The 21,071-nt window shown below is 31.2% G+C and overlaps 1 protein-coding gene across 2 annotated transcripts in view; it reads left to right on the forward strand.

The window, feature by feature from the left end:
• Positions 1–21,071, forward strand: part of LOC114941637 (sushi, von Willebrand factor type A, EGF and pentraxin domain-containing protein 1) — a 31,019-nt gene that overhangs the window by 990 nt on the left and 8,958 nt on the right. For both annotated transcript variants that reach the window (XM_029316679.2, XM_029316678.2), the window contains exons 2-3: positions 9,860–10,096; positions 17,797–18,009. In XM_029316679.2, the coding sequence (XP_029172512.2) occupies positions 9,860–10,096; positions 17,797–18,009 (450 nt within the window). The remainder of the gene's footprint in view (positions 1–9,859; positions 10,097–17,796; positions 18,010–21,071) is intronic.

The following is a 21,071-nucleotide window of genomic DNA, read 5'->3' on the forward strand; positions in this document are numbered from 1 at the left end:
GCTAATTGAGTTTTTGTATAATAATTTATGAATTTTACAAGAAAATGTAATTAGATATTTTCTTAGAGAACTATAATATGGCAGATAGGCATTTTGTGCAAAGATGAATTAATCTCCCGTGGAAAATATAATGCCTCATTAATACACTGAAGATTATTATAATCATTATTACATCCCATTCACTTGTTGCTTTCTAAACGCTAAGAAATTTAATGAGTTGACTGATTATGAGACAATGCTTACAGTTCGTAACGACATTCTCTACTTTACGTATCATTGAAACACTCTATTTTGCAGAACCTGCAATAAAACTGCCACTAATCAAACACACGTATATAAATGCGGCATCTAATCGAATGTGCTCATTATAAGTTAATTATAGGATCATCTAAATTAGCACCAACTTTCGAATTATATATTAATAACTTGTAGCATTCATATAAATAGAAATAGATTTCTCATAAAATAGAAAAGTTTTTTGAAAAAAAAGTTGCTTACTTTATAATAATAATAATAATATTTTCTATTGCAGTAATAAAAAAAAGAAAAATTTTTCGAAACATGTAAAAATTACATAAATTTAATGTAACATATAATATAGAAGTCATTTCGTGAATATAATGAATACACATGTATTATAATATTAATAGATATATTTTTTTTATAATAAGTATCTCTTTGATAAAGTTTCTTTTTCTCTTTTTCTTTCTCTTTTATTTTCTCGACAATTCAACTCGGGTCAAGATCATCCCACGCGCTCGCAGTATTATAGAACTTAATAACAAATTACCAAAGCACACATGAGTACATATGCAATTTGCAGACGAGAAGTATCTGAAAATATAAGCGAAGATTATCCGCCAATTAACGCATAATGTATAATGCATGTGTATTAGAGCGCATTTTTAGTGAGAGGATACCGTATACCGATTTTTCTGTTATGTAAAATTTTACGTCACGTGACAATAAATTGGATTTGCATTAAGCATTATTTAAATGGTAGCAACGATTGACTCCAGACAGGTAACTCCGAAAAGTGTCTTCAATTAGCGTTGGTTAACTTTTAAGAGTTTATGCAAATAACGTTTTTATAAATAATCTATTTATTTCTCTAGAACTTTGCGCTATGTTTTCGCATAATTATATCCCACAGGTAATCCGTCTGTAAATACAATTTCTATCTCCGATCTGGTTAAACGAGATAATTCTTCAATGTCGCCTTCGTTTTAACGAGACACCACTAGACTCGCTCCTGAGAAGCGCGTGCTCACCATTAAACGCACAAATGTGCATCTCGTAAATGAAACGCATAGCGCAGGTTCTCATCTCCAGTGTGCACGCATATAATCGATTTTCCACGATCCCCGCTAGTTTTTCCACGGTGTGGAAAGTGGCCGGCAAAGAGGTTTCATCGCGGCAATAACATATAAGAGAAGTTCGCGAGAAGATATATACATAGTTAACTCGTTAGTATCCCTCCGACGCAGTGCACTCTCATGAAGAAAGTCGTTTACCCATTTACTTGCAGATTTACACATTGCTGCGTGAAATGACAAATTTATAAAATAGCGCAAAATACATTGAATTGCGCGAAACAAGTCCAATACAGATATTTTATGTCTCTATGTAATTTAAAAATATATCGACAATTTCACCGACTATATTCATATATCAACTTTAACAATCTACTAGTAAATTCAGATTTGAATATTTTGATAATTTTTTATCAGTAACTATTATCGATTTAACAACATGATATATATAATTTCTTAAATACAATAACTCTTTAAGAATGAGTTATCTTTCTTAAATCTAAGAAGTAACTTTTTTCACGAAATGTACGCAAAGAAAAATTCCCGTCATCATTACTCGATTTTGCATTTTATTTTAATAATACATATGCTACTTCTTCCGCACAAGTTAGGTTAATGACCGAGATTATATCTCGCGGTAAAGTGGTGGTTACTTGCATTTCCCACATGTCATGTGCATCATTTTTTTCTCTCTCCTGTGTACTCTCCAAACACTTCCCTTAACTGCACCTTCTCTTGCTAGTTTCTTTCAATTGTCGTTGAGTCATATCCAGTTATTGTGTCCTCTTGAATATATATATATATATGTCGTTTCCTGTTTAAACTATGAAAGATCGATGCTGTCGTTAGATCGATCGGTGTCAACTATTAACTGGGACGTGAGCAGATTTCATTATTATTCATTATTTTGTCGAATCAATTGCTCATCGATTATTCATTATTTAACATATATATTTCTTCAATTAAATATAAATTAACAGAATTCCCCATATAGATTTATTAAAAGTCAAATAAAAATTTTTATATTGTACAACTTATAAATGATAAGATAATATAAATCATATTCTGCTCTCTTTCCTCTTATAACATAATATCATCAAAACTAGATTTAGATACAGTTTCAAATTTGAAGTTTAGAACCGTCAGAGCAATTATTAGAAATTGTAAACATCTGTAAAAACTTTTTTGTGTGTGTAATTTAATAACATAAAATGATTTACGATTATCTCATTGATTTATCAACAGTAATAAAGAAGGAACTGCTTGTATTAAATTGACTTTTGAAAATGTTTATAACAACTTATTTTTTTTTACATATACAGAACGATATAATCAACTTTTGACTTTCAATCATCGACAGCTAACTTTCGCAATAAATTCTTTCACTTCCGTCGTATCGTAGGATTAGTCGAGATTTCGCGTGTGTGTTGACTCATACATTGGCACGCCTTGAAAACAAAAGGACGGTGTGTTTAATTAGCTTGGCTCAGTACCCAATTTCCCACAATTCCGTGAAATAACGGGAATATCAGGCGAATGAACAGGAAAAAGAAGGCGAGTCCGATGTCTACCTTTTCTCCTCTACTTTTGCCCTGATTATCCACTTTACTTACGGCGTGGGCGAAACTCCGAACGTTGAAGTCACATGTTGTATTACATACAAACAGAACCCGAGTGCAAGTTAGTAAAATTTATGCTGAAAGAATGCAATTTTGCTGCAGTAAAAAGAAAAGTATATATTGTGTTTCATATATTGTATATACGTATGTGTAAAAAAAATTTTTATCTTATTCTAATTATAATTCTAAATTATTATAACTAAAAACTAAGTAATCTCTCTACAAGAGAGTAAGTTTTTATAAGAAATTTTACAAATTTTATTATATATATATATGTTATATAAATTCTATTATATATATATGCAAGCACTCAATAATTTTAGGCTAATCGATAATATACTATATATTTTTTACTACATATGTAGTAATAAGTGATATATTATCTCAATTATTAAAATCATTAATAGAAATTAAAATGTACAATTTATTTATCGGAACCTAAAATCTATTAATAACTACCAGTATATCAATTTAATTTTAAATTTAATTTTTCATAATACATAAACAGCTGTATTAAAAAATATGCAAATATAATAAAAGTATGCAAGTAATTATCTCATAATTATTAAAATAAAAAAATGTTTTAACCTCCTATATATATATATTAAAAGAATTGTACTTTTCATTACTTTTATTACAATCAAAATACTAGGTTACGTAAATAGCACAACACTCGAAAGTAATACTGGTAATTTGCTAAATGTATTTGTCAAGGTAGTGAGATAAAATAATAGAGACGTAGGGTATGACAATCATTTTAAGGATAACGGTAAAATAGCAGTGACCTGATATTTACACCGGAATAATTGTTATCCTTTCTATGTTATTTTTCGACGCATTGTCACCATTCTATTGTCCTACATAAGCTAATTTATCCGAAGCACGTACTACTTAGCAATGTATTTTGAACAAGATTGTATTGAAACTCCAATTTAAAATTTTTATTTCGAATATTTATAAACTAAAATAAAAATATTTCTTTTTATTTATAAACTAGAATAACAATAAATCAATAATAAAATTAAAAAATACGTAATTTTGCAAACTTATTTTACAACTGTATCAAATGTACTTATTTCATAAAATTTAGCAAATATTAATTACAACAAATAATTTAAGTATAATACATTATATACAACATATATGTATAGAAGTTGGAATGTTTAAAATATTATAATTATTAATCATTATACATAATACACACATAAATCATTTTGTAAACATTGAGGAAAGTTTAAGATTGAGGTCGATTTAAAAAAATTTTGAGAAAATAAAATAGATATAAGAATAAGAAATAAAAAAATAAATAATTCTGATGAACAATTAAAATAATTAGCTTTCTGCGGAATATTAAGAATTTCTTTGAAATAGCGGGTTTCTTGATTATTTTGAAAATTAGGATAGTTATAATTACTGACATCATTTGATAATCTTAATTTTTGTTATTACTTCAGTATTTAATCTTCGTATTCTTATTCCCTATGCAGAATTTAATAATTCAAGATTATAATTATTATTCAATCAGGGCCTGATGGCTTGATGATAATTAATTTATATATTAAATAATATTCGATATATTACTAAACTAGAATAACGATAAATCACATATAATAATCATGACAAATTTTATTTTATCAGAAAATATTGATTAATCCATCTAAAAAAAGAAATTATTTAAATTAATATTACTTTCTTATCTTTTTTCACAATTAATTTGGCAAAGCACAGCTATTCTTGTCAGCAAAGGGCGATTATTGTATTCATGTTATTCATTTTATTTGATAACCATCATCGTATCATCTTTTGACCGCTTCCTGTCTTTTGACTCTCGTAATGCCAGCGATATTTTCTCGCCCGTAATAATTTGCAGCTATAGCTGGTTCATTTTTCTGCGTCGTAAGATGCGGCTGGTTGCCGGTCTCTAATCGATTTCTCTGTAACTTACGATTCACGTGGCTGCGTACGTTGATGACGATCATGTACGTTGCCAGAGGATAAAGTACTTTTCAAATCAGACCTCGGCTTCAGGTTCTGCCCCGATTTGCGGCTTAACAATTACAACGATGCCAGCAACCTACATTTAGCGGATATAACGAACAAGTTGTTCTTCGCGACATTTATTTTGAGAATGTAACGTAAATTGCGCAAGGAAAATATTTTTATAGACACAAACCATATCTTATTTAAGGATTACGATATTTAATTGTTATAATATAATTTGACTTTTAGAATTACCATATTTGCTGCTTTAATAGCATGTTTATATGCATATTAACATTCTGGTTAAAGAAATATAAAAAGGATGGATCATTACTGCTTATGAAATAATAGTAGTTATATGTCTTCCTATATGCAAGTTATAAATCTGCTGGTGGTACTACGATCTTTATTTTTCGTAGCACGTGCACGTAATGCATTCTCGAGAATATGAACAGGTAAGATGCGTATCGAAACAAGAGGATAGCTTGCACACGTAGCACCTGTTTTACGCGCGTCTTATATCACCATTATCTTTATCGATCAACTTCCTTCTTAGAAAATACGACACTGTTTAATGAAATCGAAGATATCATAACAGAACTTATATCGAACTCTTTATTAAATAACATACTATTTCATTAAAATGTAAATTATTTAAAATATTTAAAAAGAATAAATATAAAATAGAATATGAAAAAATAAATATATGTGGGAAATTATTTTTTGTAATCTTTTTCCACTTATTGTACTCTTAATTACTGTGATAAGAATCACGCTTTAATTTTTCTTTATTGTATTCCGATTTCACGAAACATAGTAGCGTTTGCTTTCTTAGGAAGAACATGATCGTATCACAATAATAAATTATTTTAAATAATAATAATTCAATAAAATTAACGAGGTTTATGTCATCATAGGCTATTCCATCTGTTTGTCGACCGTGTTGCGGATCCTTGTTGGTGCGTCGCACGCGTGATTATAAGAAACGCGTGATAAATATGTTAATTGAATAGTGCGAACCGTTACGCAGTTAGTCCACAAGACATCAATTGTATGTCGTCGACGGATAGCACCGTTCGATTGCGCGTTTGGAATGAAATGCCAATCGTGAGCTAAACACTCACTTTATCGCGCCAAATTAGGCGGATGACGCATGCATAACAATTCTTTTTTATCCTTTCAAGCCTACATATCTTAACAAAAATCATATATATATATATAATTATTTATATATATATTTTAACAATTATATATAATATATTATAATTTGATATTAACTTATAGAGGTATAACACAATTTATGTAGCCTCGAAAATAATTATTATTACATTGATATATAGAGTTATATAAAACAGATTAAGATTTATAATAGTAATTATACAATTTTGGTGAGTTCGAATTTCGATGTGATAGATATAAAAAGAATATTACAAACTCTGTTTATATATGATAATTGATTCATCTTTCTTCATTAATATCACCACAAGCTCAACTGCTCCTAATTTCTGAACATTTTATATATCGATAAAATTAAAATAATATTAAAATAGAATATCAAGCAATTCGAATTTGACTGTTTTAAAATTAAATAAAATTTAAAATAAAATAAAAACTATGCATCAACATTTGACGATAGCACGCAAGTTGCATACATCCTACATCCAAAGTCAACGACCCTCGCGCTCGCGCTGCAACGTCCGCTTTTGCCAAGTGCATGCGTGCAGTTGCAGCGCGTTTCTACAATTCCGTTGCATTCGATGCATCCATTTTTCGCCGCAAATCGATGCAAGACGAGATGCTAGACGATTTCACTGATTTCAGAACGCGCCTGTGTATATCTGATGAGAAACACTCGAGATTTGCGTTCCGCACGCGATTCGAACGCGCGATTCTTACGCAATGTGTAAATTGTATCAAGTATTCAATTTTATACTTTGCATCCTTGAAAATCGATATAAGTAAATGCGAAAAAAAGAGAAAAAGAAACTTATTTTTTCTTAATAAATGATTTATAAAAATTTATCTATAACATATATATTGTACAATATTATTTCTACGAGATATTAAATTTTCGTATGATATTTTTAAATTATTTCGATAAACTATATATATTAAAATTTGAAACATATATATACGTACATATAAATATGTGTAAATTTTTAATTTTTTATATACAGACAAAATTATAAGTTTTTGTTTTCTAACAAGTCACACACACACAAATCAAAGTTAAGGAAAAATTTATGAATATTAAAATCGTAAAAATTGAAAAAGTTGGTGCGTTTTTACAATTCATCGAAAGAAAGATCATTCGTTAAACGAGTGATTACACATGATACATGTATGTGTGCGCTAGACAATTCTTTTTGACAAAACGAAAAGAAAGAAATGAAAAGATTATTTTCCACAAGAGAAACAATTTTTTTGAAATGGAAGAATAACGAATGACGACAGCTGTTACACAATGATGACAAGTGAAATTCAGATAAAATTTACTTCCTTTTTTTCGGATTGGCACATATCATGCCGACCGTGAGCAACGCACACGAGTGCATAGCCGATGACTTCCTAGACAATTGCGCGATCGCCGCAGGATGTGAGCAGCTTGCGTTATCGCTTCCGTTACGTATCTTACCGGCGGTTTACATCCCTCGCTTTCTCGTGACCAGCTCGATACTTTTGCTCCGTTCGAAATTGCTGACAACCGTGTGTACGTATGAACACGTCAAATGACAGGGTGATGATAATGACGGGTTATTATCAAAACATGTATATGTTTCTGCGTTTCTTTCTCCCCACATAAACCAGTGAAACGTAACGAGACGAAAGGTATAATGTAATCAGAACTACCATGTGTGTGTCGAGAAGCATATCTGAATTTTTAGACACAAGATTGAATTATGCAGCGCTTCTATTATATTCGTTATACAAAAAAATCCAGATTAAAGAAAGACAGCGTTAAAATTTTTGACATTTTTGGAGTTTGGTGATTTATATTATTAACAATGAAAATGTTAATATAATTTTGGAACTATAAAATCTTAAAAGGGTTTTTTTTAAATAAGAGCAAAAATAATATAATCTGTTAATCTTTATTATATTTAAAATTAAATAAAAAATGTATGAATCATCTTCGTGGACGTTAGACGAGTTTATTGTATAGCATTATGTGTGTCTGTAAACTTATCCTACTTTGCAACACCTTTCGTAATCGCTGGCAACGGATGTATACTTAGACCAAACCTACGTTTTTCATTCGCGTCGCAGGAAAAAGCGAAGCAACAGACTATTTACGACTGGTTTCCTGTGTTCACTTTCGTTGTGCAAGGGACGATTGCTTACATAAAGAAGATCCTATATTCCGTATCTAGGGTAACGTGAAAAAATATCGCTACACATATTGCCTCGATGAATTTGAGCATTTTGCTCGGGAAGGTGACGAGACTCGCCGCGCATTGAAATCACCAGCTTGAAAAGCGGCAATCCGATGAGGCAATGCACATCCGCTTTGCATCGTACATATATGGTTGATGCGCTCGGTGCGTGATGATGTGAGATTGCGTGTCTTCGATACGGAGAAGAGATTGAAAAGAGCATGCTCGTCTAGCGCGTGCGATGCACTTGCGATGAACAGCCAGAGAACTGGTTGCATTACATCGTGCAATTAGTCATATGAGATTGAACTGTGCAGATAGTCGAGAGCCTATCCTTTATGAGGAACTTAACAGCTTTCGCGAGAATTTGCGCGCGACTATTTGAGGCAATTTAGTATGTAAAATGGATTTGATGCGTGATTAGACATGATCATTGAAAAAAACGCATTCAAATTATCGTTACGAGAGTATGCATTATATCCTTTTTGTAAAAAAGACTTGCAAATTAGCATATCATTGCACATTTTTCAAATTTGAACAATGAAATTTTATGGTTTTTGACGTATTCTATAGTTCTGTAACATAGTTCTGACCATAGGCTGTCACTAAATATATACTTAACCCAGAAAACTCGAATTTTCGAATATATGATAAGCGTAAAGATTTTTTTATATTTTGAAACCTGCTTAAATATATTCAACATATTAATTAATTATTAATAAAGCATTTTAATAATTATTTAATTTATGAATTATTTAATTATCTAATTTTTAAGTTATTTATCTATCTAAAGAGCCTTACTTTAGTATTATTATTTAATTTGTATTAATAATATATTATTTAAAGATTCATATTTTTAACAGTTATTAGCTGATTTCTGTCAAAAGATTAATGGAGTTCAATTTTTATTAATTTTTTTAATATCAATCTTTTTAATATAAAAGTAAAGAATGACACGCGCTTGTGTTGTTCTAGTATTTAAAAAATGAGATTAAAATGACATTCTTTCACGTCTAAATTCTTGGAAATATTTAATGAAACTTTGGAAGTATATCTCTAGTTTTTTTTAATTTATATTATATTATTTTTCTTATATGCAAATATGTAGACCGATCGATTAAAATTAAAAATGGAAACAAGAGCGTTCTGTAATAATTAGTATATCATTCTGGACAACTGTTGTCGCTATATGAGGGTAAAAGTGAAACCTTTCAACATTTATGAACTAGGTTTATTTAGATAGATTTTAATTATAGATATTTATATAGAAATGTAAAAATTAATATCTAATAAAATATTTTTTTATAAATGCTTCAAATAATGCTTTTATAAATGCTAACCAAAATTTCGTCTTGCACTTTATATTTTAATTTATGAAAGAGATTTTGTTTTTAGTTTATTAGAGAAAAGTAAACCTACACTAGTTCTTGTAAACCTACACTACATATATATATCTCTCTCACCTCTCTTTTCTTATAAAACGTATTTCAACACAAATAAATGATGTCGTTAATCGTGAAAAATTTGATAAAAATTATATTAAAATAACAAATCAATGTATGTTATGTTTCAGGTGTCAGTGGCGCTGGATGCGGTTATCCAGGTGCACCGGCACATAGCAGCGTACGTTTCACCGGCACAGACATCAACGATGTCATAGATGAGGAAGATGCCCTTCTTAAGGATACCACGTTACCGGAGGGTACCGTAGCTACGTATTCCTGTGAACGAGGATTCGAGCTATTGGGACCAGCGAGAAGAGAGTGCCAAGCCGATGGAATGTGGACACCGGAGGGTGTACCCTTCTGCGGTAAGTATTTTGTATATATTTTGATGCTTATCCATTGTTTCAAATGTAAACCTATTTTTTTCGAGCGCCAAAGTTATATATTTACGGTGTTTCGTGAAGCATAACATCTTGTCAAAATGTTGGGAGTTAGGTATAATAAATAAAAGATCTAAAAATAAGAAATGTGTGTGTGTGGAGATAAAGGCAGACTTTAAGAATACTCTAATTGGAGATGTTAAAAATTAAATAATAATTGAAAACAATATTGAAAAATAGAAAAAATTATAAAAAATAAAAAATTAATATATCTCATGTGTGACAATGTCCAATGATGTTGTGGATTATAGATTATGATGATAATTTAACAGGATAACTGTATAATATGATGTAATGATACAATGATGTAATACTGTCTGCAAGTACCATTAATTCTCTATACTATATAGGCTATTCAATTCTAGGCAGTCTTTCATTTATAGATTTTTTTGATCAATTTATGGATCATTTTTTTTATAGATTCTATTTTAAATTGATATTTTTAGCGGATCTTTTAACATTACATATAATTAATCCTCGACTTACAAAGTTACTAAAACAAGTTAAAGTGAGAATTTGAATAAAATTTAATTTTCAAATACTGTATTTTATTTTAAATCGTATATAATTCAATAACAATTAAATTTATTTCCACATTTCGGCTTTACACACAAATTGCTAAGTATCTGGAATAGTCTGTATATAGAAAAGGATCCTTCTTGTACATTATATATATGTATGTCAGAACGCGGAAATGTTCGATTTTCTAATTACGTTCAATGCGAAAGACCGATAGAGAGCGATGATATTGAATTTATATCCACGATGTTTCGGGAAGTTAAGTGACCTCGTTCTACGTGTCCTTGACCGAGCAGGCCCAGCGATGCTGGCACAAGAAATGCCATGCCGAAGTCGGTGGGGGCAGTGCACCGTTAACTCTGAACCTGTTACCAGCTAAGAGCGCCCGCGGCCTTCCCAATCTTACGCGCATTCCTCGCACAGGCTCGTCTTCAGACTCTTGTCCTTGGAACTCGCATCGGACGAATTTATTCTGTTTTTTGTACAACCCTCCTCCCGGAAATACTTTTGTCTTTACAAATATAATACCGTTTCATCTATTATCATCTGCCACTTATTTTGACTTGCAAATTTTTCTTCATTTCTTTCATGGTTTTTTATGAATAAATTGGAAAAAAAATATTTTATTTATTGTACGGGAAATAAAATGCTAATTTTTTTTTTGAAGTGACGTCAGTGAAATCCGTTGGCTCCATGATAAAAATAATTACCGCGCTCATTAGCGAGTCGTTCACGATCAAAGTATCTGATGTGCTTTTTTATACATGTATGTTATGTGTGTATGCTAAGATTTATGCTTTTCTTATTGATAAGATATCCAAACGATAATGATTGCCTTGTTTTTTACACATGTTATGTATAGGTATTATTTATAGCGTGGAATGCGTTTTCTAGTCTTGCGGTCGATTATCTCAAGAATGAGGTGACCGATTCCTCCTCTAACGCATTTCGATTGAATATGCTAACCACACATCAGATCAAATACTTATTATATTTAGCTCAGAAATCTTTTACACACATCAAAGAAAAAAAATATTTTTGAAGACAAAACTTACATTATAAATATTTTTTTATCTTTTTTTTTAATAAATAATATTTATATTTTTTATTTGAATTTTATATCAAATTTATTAATAAATTTTTCATCCTTTGTTTGTTAGTTCTAAAAATATATTTTAAAATATTATGAATCAAGTACAAATATTAGTTATTTAAAATTGGAAATATTTACAAAATTTTCATTTTTTAATTGCTTACTTTTTACAAATTTTTCATACTTTGAAAGAACTTTATTAACAAATAAATTCTAAGATAGTTTAATTTGTTAAATAGAATAAACACTAACAGTTAATATGATAAATTAAAATATGTTAAAAAAAATATTATCTTAATCTTCTTTCTTTCTAAAAAATACTGTTGAAATGTATTATTATTCCAATATTATTTATTTTAATTGTCCTTTCATCTTCGTTTAGAAGTAGAATTAGAATCAGAGAAAAAAGTAAACCGCAAACCGACCCTATTTCTATTTCATCAGACAGCCATGCAATTAACTGACGATTGAATAAAATGCACTCATTTCCGGAAATGCACGACGTTGTTCTTGCTTCTATGGTAATACAATTTCTGCACGTGCGAAACGTATCGAAGTGAAAGAGTATGGTTTGAAAGAATCATTCGCGATGAAATCTCACGGTCACGCTTCGTGAACTCGATGACAGACCGAACTGGTCCAGGATCACGAGAAGTAGCGCCGTGATGTAGGCGGAAGTGGGTCGCGGCGTGGATTACGAGTACACAATATCGACACGCCCCGACAATTGCGAGGACTGTCTCTTCGTAAGGTGAAACAAACAAAACGTGAAAAAAGACACAAAAAAGAGATGCTCTTGTTAAATTAAATGCTTCATCGCCAAATCATCATTCTACACATATGCATATACACATACATTAAATATATGTAATACAAACTATTATAAATTATATAAAAAATAATATTAAGTTTTTTTAACCTCCCATTTAAAGTAAATTCTCAAAAAATATATATATATTTAAATTTTTTTATCGATGTAATTTTTATATTCAATATGAATAAATTTAAATCTAAACCTACAAATATGATATCTAAGTTTAGGAATTGAATTTTTGTTCGTGTGATTGAAGTATCTAACATTGTGTGTGTGTGCTAGTTTGTCATATACTTCATATTTTCATAAATAAGATATAAATAAATGGAGTTCTTACAAAATAGAATGATTAATATAAATTAATCGCCGATAGATAATTTCTGATAATAATCAAATATTAATTAATATTATAAATATAACATTTCTGTAAAAATTTTGATTATACATCACGTATCATTAAATTATCATTAAAGATAAATTATATTTTATTTAAAACATAATGTTATAGAGAATCTCTCTTTTGCCTTTTCTCTCTCTCTCTCTCTCTCTCTCTCTCTCTCTCTCTCTCTCTCTCTCTCTCTCTTGCATATATTATATTTATGAGCACATATTGCTTTAGATTTATTTAAACGACGTTCTTACTGGAATAGAATTATAGGTCACGAGGTTCGCGGTTAGAACAAAAAAAGGGACAGACACGAGTGAAACTGTCTTGATCAGAAAGGCGGAACATAGTCTCTGAAATTATTTTCGAATTTCACGGTCTCCATGTAAAAATCGTTAACAACTTCCTAACCCAAATATTTTCAAGTGCTCGATTCTGTCTTTGCATGATAATATTGCAAATTATCCTCAGAACAATATTCAATCTTTAATTATATTTATTATACAATCATTTTATTACATTTTCTTGTTTAAATTTAGTTTTTATCTATATGTGTTTTATTTCATCTTCTGAATAAATATATTTTAGAAAAAATTATAAATGTTTTAAAAAAATAGTCAAACTTTGATATTAATTGACTGATACGACTTTGCAATCAGTTACACATATATATTTCACACATCTTGAAATAAATAATTTTCTCGGTAATTAAAATAATTAATAAATTATTCTCAAGTATCTCTTAAAAATATTCAAAAATGATAGTGTAAGTTTAGGAAGCAATTCGATAAAGCAGAATTTTGCACATTTCTGTGATATAATCTTTACATCTATTTCTCGGAAAAGGGAAATACGCATTACGGATTGATGATGTTATAATGACCGCGGCATTTCTTATGCACAGAGCAATAATCATTAAATGTTCACGGATCTTTTCGTCGTTGTTTTGATGATTGCAAGGCAAACACGGGCGCGAGTAACATTTGTGCGAAATTACTCGATTGCCCACTCAAGACAGTCGCAACAGTTTCTCGTGATCCGCCGACCGCGAGAGAGCAGGTTGCCACTTACGCAGCTATGCGTGAACTTGACTTTTCAAATGCGTACTTCTCGTTCGTTTTCCACGATAAGTTCGTCTTGCACGATAATTAGAGATAGAGAACTTATTTGCGATCAAACTTGATTAATGATGTCGCTATGAGGAGAATGTAGAAAAAGTAGAAGGAGATCGCAAAAGATTAATTCAAATTAAGAAGATTATATCTAATACTATGAAAAAAGCAGAGAAATATCGCTCACTTTATTAACACTTTTTTTTATTCTATATGCTATATAATAAAACTTTTAAAAATCAGATAAACTCGATGCTTATCTGTAGAATATTTTTTGTTTCTCTATTTTAAGGACCCATAAGCGGTATTTTGCGAAAGTAAGATTACATTTGTTCAGTGCTTAATAAAGAAGGAAACTTCCTGATTGCATTAAATTGTGCAACATATGCTTCAATAGGCGCAAGTTGCGGAAGAAATAATTGGAAAAAGGAGGGAGAGTTGAAAGAAAAGAGCTATCTATTATTATTATATAAAAACAGTTTTATGGACTTAGCAATTTTACGGACGAATGTATTTTTTTATATTGCATCGTTGATTTTTATTCATATCATTGATATTCATCAAAACCGTAATATGGCATACAAGAGTATGTAGCGATTAGTATGTCAACGTAGTATATTTTGCATCAATGATCGAATTGAAAAAATCGTACATTGTCAGTACTCTGCATTGAAAAATAATAAAATAGTCTTACAGACAGATGTAAGGAAACAATTGACTTTATAGACTTTATTGTATATAATGAAAAATAAAGTAACGCCACTCCCTCGTCGAAAAAAATTAATGCACACATATATTTAAAAAAAATCTATCTTTATTTATTCGAATAAAATATGTTTTTAAGATTGTAATCATTTTTCTATTATTATAGTAATTATAAACTTTGATCTTCATATTAAGTTTATCATTTTCTTGACTTGAATTATTTTTCTTTCTAGTGTTCTATAAAATTCTCTCGATTATATAAGTATTCTATACAAATATTAATTTATAAATATTATATATATTAAACTAATTTTGAGAGAAAATAATTATTCAGAAATTAATTTAGGAATTGCAAATAAAAAATTGAATGTTACGATTAGATTAGAAGACACAATATTGTATATGATTATTTTCGTCGGAAGTATGTGGCAATACGGAATTGTTTTCCATATCTCTAATTTTGCGATACTGACGGAAACGATACGGCAACATAAAAATTATTTGCGTTTGCGTGTATAAGAAATAACTGTAAATTATAAGGTAAGCACGACGCGCGCTTACATACGTATACATATCTTGTGGGAACGTGCGCGGTATGCATGGACTTTCATGGGGGCGCTAGCCAGTATGTAGGTTTAGGTCGAGAATGCATTGATTATCGTTTTATGTGTCAAACCTACGCCTACTTGATAGAATCATGATTGCTTCGTTAAGAGAATTGCACAGGAGAGACGCGATTGATGCGCGAATGCACGATGAATATTTCAATCCTTTAAACTATATTAAGAATAATTATATTTTAATTAGAACACTTATAACAAAAGTAAGATGGATCTTAAATTCAATAATTTATAGCATTATTTTATTGCAATTTAATATGAAAAAAGATAAAGCTGATCCATTATCGTAATTTATGTCTATTTTTCATTATCCATTTCGGCAATTTCAAGCATTTTCATGTATCGTAATTAATTGATTAATTTCAGTTTTATGTAATTATATTGTGCACTTTTATTGATATTAAATATTAGTAATGTACAATTTAAAAAGTTTTTCTATTAGATGAAATAATGCAATGCAATGACTACAAGTCTTCAGAAAAATATTTTGATGAGAATAAAAATAACATTCATCAATATTTTATTCTTTTAAATGTATTAAAAAATTAAAACATACTATGTATAAAAAAAAATAGAACTGGATAACATAAATAATTTAAATATATGAGAAGAAATCGTGTATAGCTACAATGATTTTTCATCCTTAAGAAGCTCGAGATACTGAATGCATTTTCAAAGTTCAAGAACAATGTACCCGTGATTGTATCTGACGTTAATTTAACAATTACTGACCTGAAATCAATTATACAACTTGACACTTTGCTATCTTTAACGACCACTAAGAGCTTTTTCTTCTACAGAGAGACAGAGGGTCGCGAAATACAATTAAGCCTGAAGATTAACCTTACCACATAAACCTGACCGCTATTTCCCAACGCTTATTATCGGGGGTATCTTAGAGATGTGCTCCACGCATATATACAGACGGACTTTCAGACAATCCTTTGTTCGCGTACCGGTCTTCTGCATACGACGAGCTTTTACCGTATTGTCTGCGCATCTCTCAATTGTTCCGCACAAGATTCCGCGAGATACTTTGGGGCCGTGGTAACAGATTGCATGCAGAAACACGTTGTATCTCAAAACAACACCACAAAATACTTACATCGGGTACGAATTATGCCGACCACGAAGAATATTACATATGCATGAGAAATTCATTAACACATTGTGTTTCTGACGTTACTTCTAACACAAGTAATTCGAGAAAAATTTTGCAATGATAATTAAATTAGATATCCCACCTACACAGATACATAAGACTCATATATTCAGAATTTATTGTTCATTGAATAACGTTTACGACAATAAAGTTATTCAAATAACATTGATATTAGATCATGAAATGATCTCATTTATGGAGATACGCAGGAAAAAGCTAAGTATTACTATCCTGTGTAAAAGTTTTGCAACGCGCGCGGGCAAGAACTCTTTTGATTAGCTCAGCTTTGTAGAGAAAGAATGAATCCTGTTAGTCGGATTCTGATTAGACATAATTAAGACAAGTGCTAAGGCGATGATCGAACATTACGCATCAGCGTATTGACGTCGATAAAATTCTCACGTTACGGTACAGTAAAACTACCGCAAGGCGGACAACTTGTTCGCGAATGCGCGGCATTTACTGCACACACAAAACTTGACGGCCACAGCAACACTCATCGTCGTCTACATCTGCGTGCCATACGGCTAGTCACCCGTGCGACGACGGCCAATATCTTTTTACCGGACAGAGATGGCAATGAGTTACGGTAATTTTCTCATAGAAAATTATTATCATTGCGTCATCGAACTATCTCGTGAAAAAAAAATATAACTAGCACACACACACACAGATACATGTACAATCATCTGACGCGTCATTTTGTTGCCTTGTAATGACAATGTCCTTAATTTAAATCAACGGCTAATATGTCAATTTGCGCATGTAATCTCAAGTTTTCTATTACCATGTAGACTCGTTAATTGGAACTTTAAGCGAGTTGTATCAGAAAGAAGATTAAAGTAATCAGCAAACAGTTTGCTAAAAAAAAAATAATAATTTATAATAATTATCGAGATAAATATCATTTTACATATTTATCTCGTTTATCTTTTATCAATTAAAATATCACTCGTTAAAAATACAAGAGAAAACTGTCCAACAACTTTTTAACGATGTACGATAGCCTTTTATGGAGGATTTTATTATGCATTTGAAAATGAGGATTCGCAGAATGCTATCGGGCTTCTTTATATTTAATCTCACAGAGTTTATTCACGGCAATTGCTGCGTGAAAAAGTTTAATTGCTTCCGACACATTTTTGCGGAAATAGTCCACTCTGTCTCAATTAACAAGCACAATGTGTGATCAATTGTATTAATTATTCATCGCAGTTCTGAACGTGGCTGGCGGCAAAGCACCGATGCAATCCAGCAGCGCGGAGGGCGGAATTCCGCAACGCGCCGTTGATGGAAGCAGCGGTCAGATTTACACGCCGCAAACTTGCACCCTGACGAGGCCCGAACGTAGACCGTGGTGGTACGTGAACCTGTTGGAACCGTATATGGTTCAGCTGGTGCGATTGGACTTCGGTAAACCGTGTTGCGGTAAGTAATATCGTATATTTCTCCGCTTCGTTGCTTGCGAGAATTTACCGTTTTGTGCAATAAAAGACTTTTCGCAAATTATAGGAAATATTTTTCAACTCCATCGTCGCATATAATTTCAACATTTAGCATATGCTCATATCACGTGCGTTTCATAAAAATATGGATATAATTGTAAATAAATAGCAAGTTGTAATAATAAATAATCTTGAATATTATACAATATGTTAAAAGTATCGGGTAAAAATAGGTCGAATTTTGAGATATTAAAGCGTGATTTTGATTTTTTAAGAAAGATATTGCATGTGTAGTAATGCAATTATATATTAATAATTTATATTATTTTTAATTAGAATATTGATATTCAAGAAATTTAGAATAGGATATAATAAACGTAAATACGTTTGTTAAACTAAAAATCTTTACTGATAAAAACATAATGTTTTTATTTATTTGTATTACTTTAATTTCTAACATTATTAATTTAGAAAATTTTCAAATTTTATATATGCATAACATTTTGAAAAATGCATAGAGACGATTTGAGATTCTGTTAAATGCTGCTCATTATATTTTGAATTAAGAATTGTTTAAATTGATTTTGTAATTAATCAAAGAATTCATATAAAGTAGAGAAACATTTTTAATTCATAAAACATTTTTGTACTCTCTATATGTATTTAATAATTAAAATTTTACAACATACTGAGAATAAAATGATAAATCGATGTGTTAATATTAAGAAACCTTAGCTGGACAAAGCGATGACTAAGAGAGCGACCAGCGGGCAAATTGATATTTGCGGTCGTTAAGCATTTATAAGGCACTTGCGGATTCGTTCTATTTCAAATTACAGTCTAGAATAAACCGTCGATAGTTTCTTTCCAGTGACAATTTGCAGCATTTAAAAGATCTATTAGCGTATGAAAAAAAATGACAAACGATCATAAGAAAGATCATGCAATGACAACGATTAAATGTTTGCAGTTTATATGGTGATTTTATGAGGTCATCGAATCGTAATTCAAATCGTCTGCTTTCTTCACGATGCCATTCTCGCAGATATTAAATCCGGTACTCAATATTATGCTTTTCGATAAAATAAAAAAAATCTATATAAAACGGACAATAAAAAGCTACCCGCGCATTGTAATTTGCTACAAAATAATATGATCTGCAGTGGGCGTTGTTACTGATAAGCGCGGACAAGTCTCTCATTATGAATTTTAATGCTAGGCTTATTGTTGAGATTGAATTCCCGCGATATCGTAAATATCCTGTCCGTCATCCGGTACTTTCATTTCTATGACGCGTTTTCCCAACTTTCTATCGATAAATAAGCATCACCGGTAATTACGTGAAGTAATTCCCGCCGACGAGATAAATTTGCGATCGCGTTGCTCGGTGCAGAAGCGAGTGCAAATGCAAAACAAACTGAGCATGAAGCCTGACGTTGCCCATCTATTCATGAAATGTGATCAATCTGATGTAAATGAATAAATAACTTATTTTTATATGCAAAATCTACTTGAAAAGCACATTAATATAAATAATGTTAAAGTAACATCTCTCTCTCTTTCTTGCTTTTTCCTTTTTGATTTTGAAACTCGTATTTTGTTTAAAAAAATATCTAGAACAATAGAGTGACACATAGCTCTTTGACAGATTATTGCTAAATTACTAGATTACTTGATCAAGCTACTTAATGCCGAACTAGTTATTCGCATTTTGCGGTCGCGATAAATCTCGATGCGACCCATTCTCGAAGAAATCGATGCTTCAACGAGCATTCGATCTGAAATTATGATTGTGGATGATGAATCGCCTGGGGCTAACCGGTGATGCTTTCGATGATTAGAGTAAATCGCTCGAGAGTCTTGTCCACGGATGACGGAGCCGCGGAAAAAGCACGTTTCACAAGCGAGCCGTAAAATCCCACCGTAAAATTTGCACTTCCTTCCCTTTTCTCCAGCCCGATCGAAGGCCCTGCTTGCATGCGAGATCGTTTAGAAACTTCCACGATGAAAGTGAGAGTCTTTCCACTTTCAATTGTTAGAAAACCATCGCGATACGTTTTTTGCGGTATACCGCATACATTTTTCAACAGCGTTTTATTAAGAAACGCATACTCTATCATTAATCAACTGAAAATTATCGCGAACATTCAACTCCAGAACTAATCACTTTGATAACTTCCTCCTTTTAAATCTTAAATATAGATTCAAGTAACATTAGTTGATATGTTATGCATGCAATAGTGTATACGCAAAAAGGTGTAATATTTCTACGTAATTAAATATTTAATTATCAATATGCAGAAAGAGAAAATTTTGGATCGCATGATAAAATTTCTAATTCTACATTTGCGTTTCTTTATTAATTAACCTCTGCGTAACATTTAAAAACTCGTATTGTTGTTTCAAAAATTTATTTGCTTCATTCTCGTAATACCGTTCAGTCGAACGAGGAGAAACTTTCACCGTTAAATGACTGATAATAACAATATGCATTGTTAGCGAAAGAAGACCGGGCTTAAAAACGTTTCGTTGCATTTCCTGGAAAAACGTTCCTCTCGACCGTTCCTTTCGGTAAAAACATTTCCATCCTTTGGCGAGTTTCTCATCCGGCGGATTAACGAGATCGGGCCTAATTATATATCTGAATGCGATAAAAATAATTTTGAATAATCATTACACGAGCGAGGTGAACGGCTAATTTCGTATTAATCTCAAGAGTTGTGCGCTCTTGCGATGTAATCGTAGTAGATTGTTAACGACTTCCGCGCCGCTCGCGCAAATTCCGCCGGATAATCTGCATAATCTGTCGGGGAAATGAATTATTCAGGTGCGATAATTTTGACGATTGGCCTTTGTGTGCTCGCGAATAGATACGCGCGAGATGGATAGGAACAATAGCTGGTATAATGTGGCCCATCTCAAGCAGCTGTTTAGTTACGGCTCAGCACCGACGTGATACCTGACGATTCTTTGTGTCGATTCTTCAGCTGGCCGCTTATAATTAAACAGACGACGCATTACAATTGATACTTCGGTCTTTCTGTA

The sequence above is a fragment of the Nylanderia fulva genome, unplaced genomic scaffold (assembly GCF_048542155.1).
Source record: "Nylanderia fulva isolate GAGA-0341 unplaced genomic scaffold, ASM4854215v1 Scaffold5, whole genome shotgun sequence".
Taxonomy (NCBI): domain Eukaryota; kingdom Metazoa; phylum Arthropoda; class Insecta; order Hymenoptera; family Formicidae; genus Nylanderia; species Nylanderia fulva.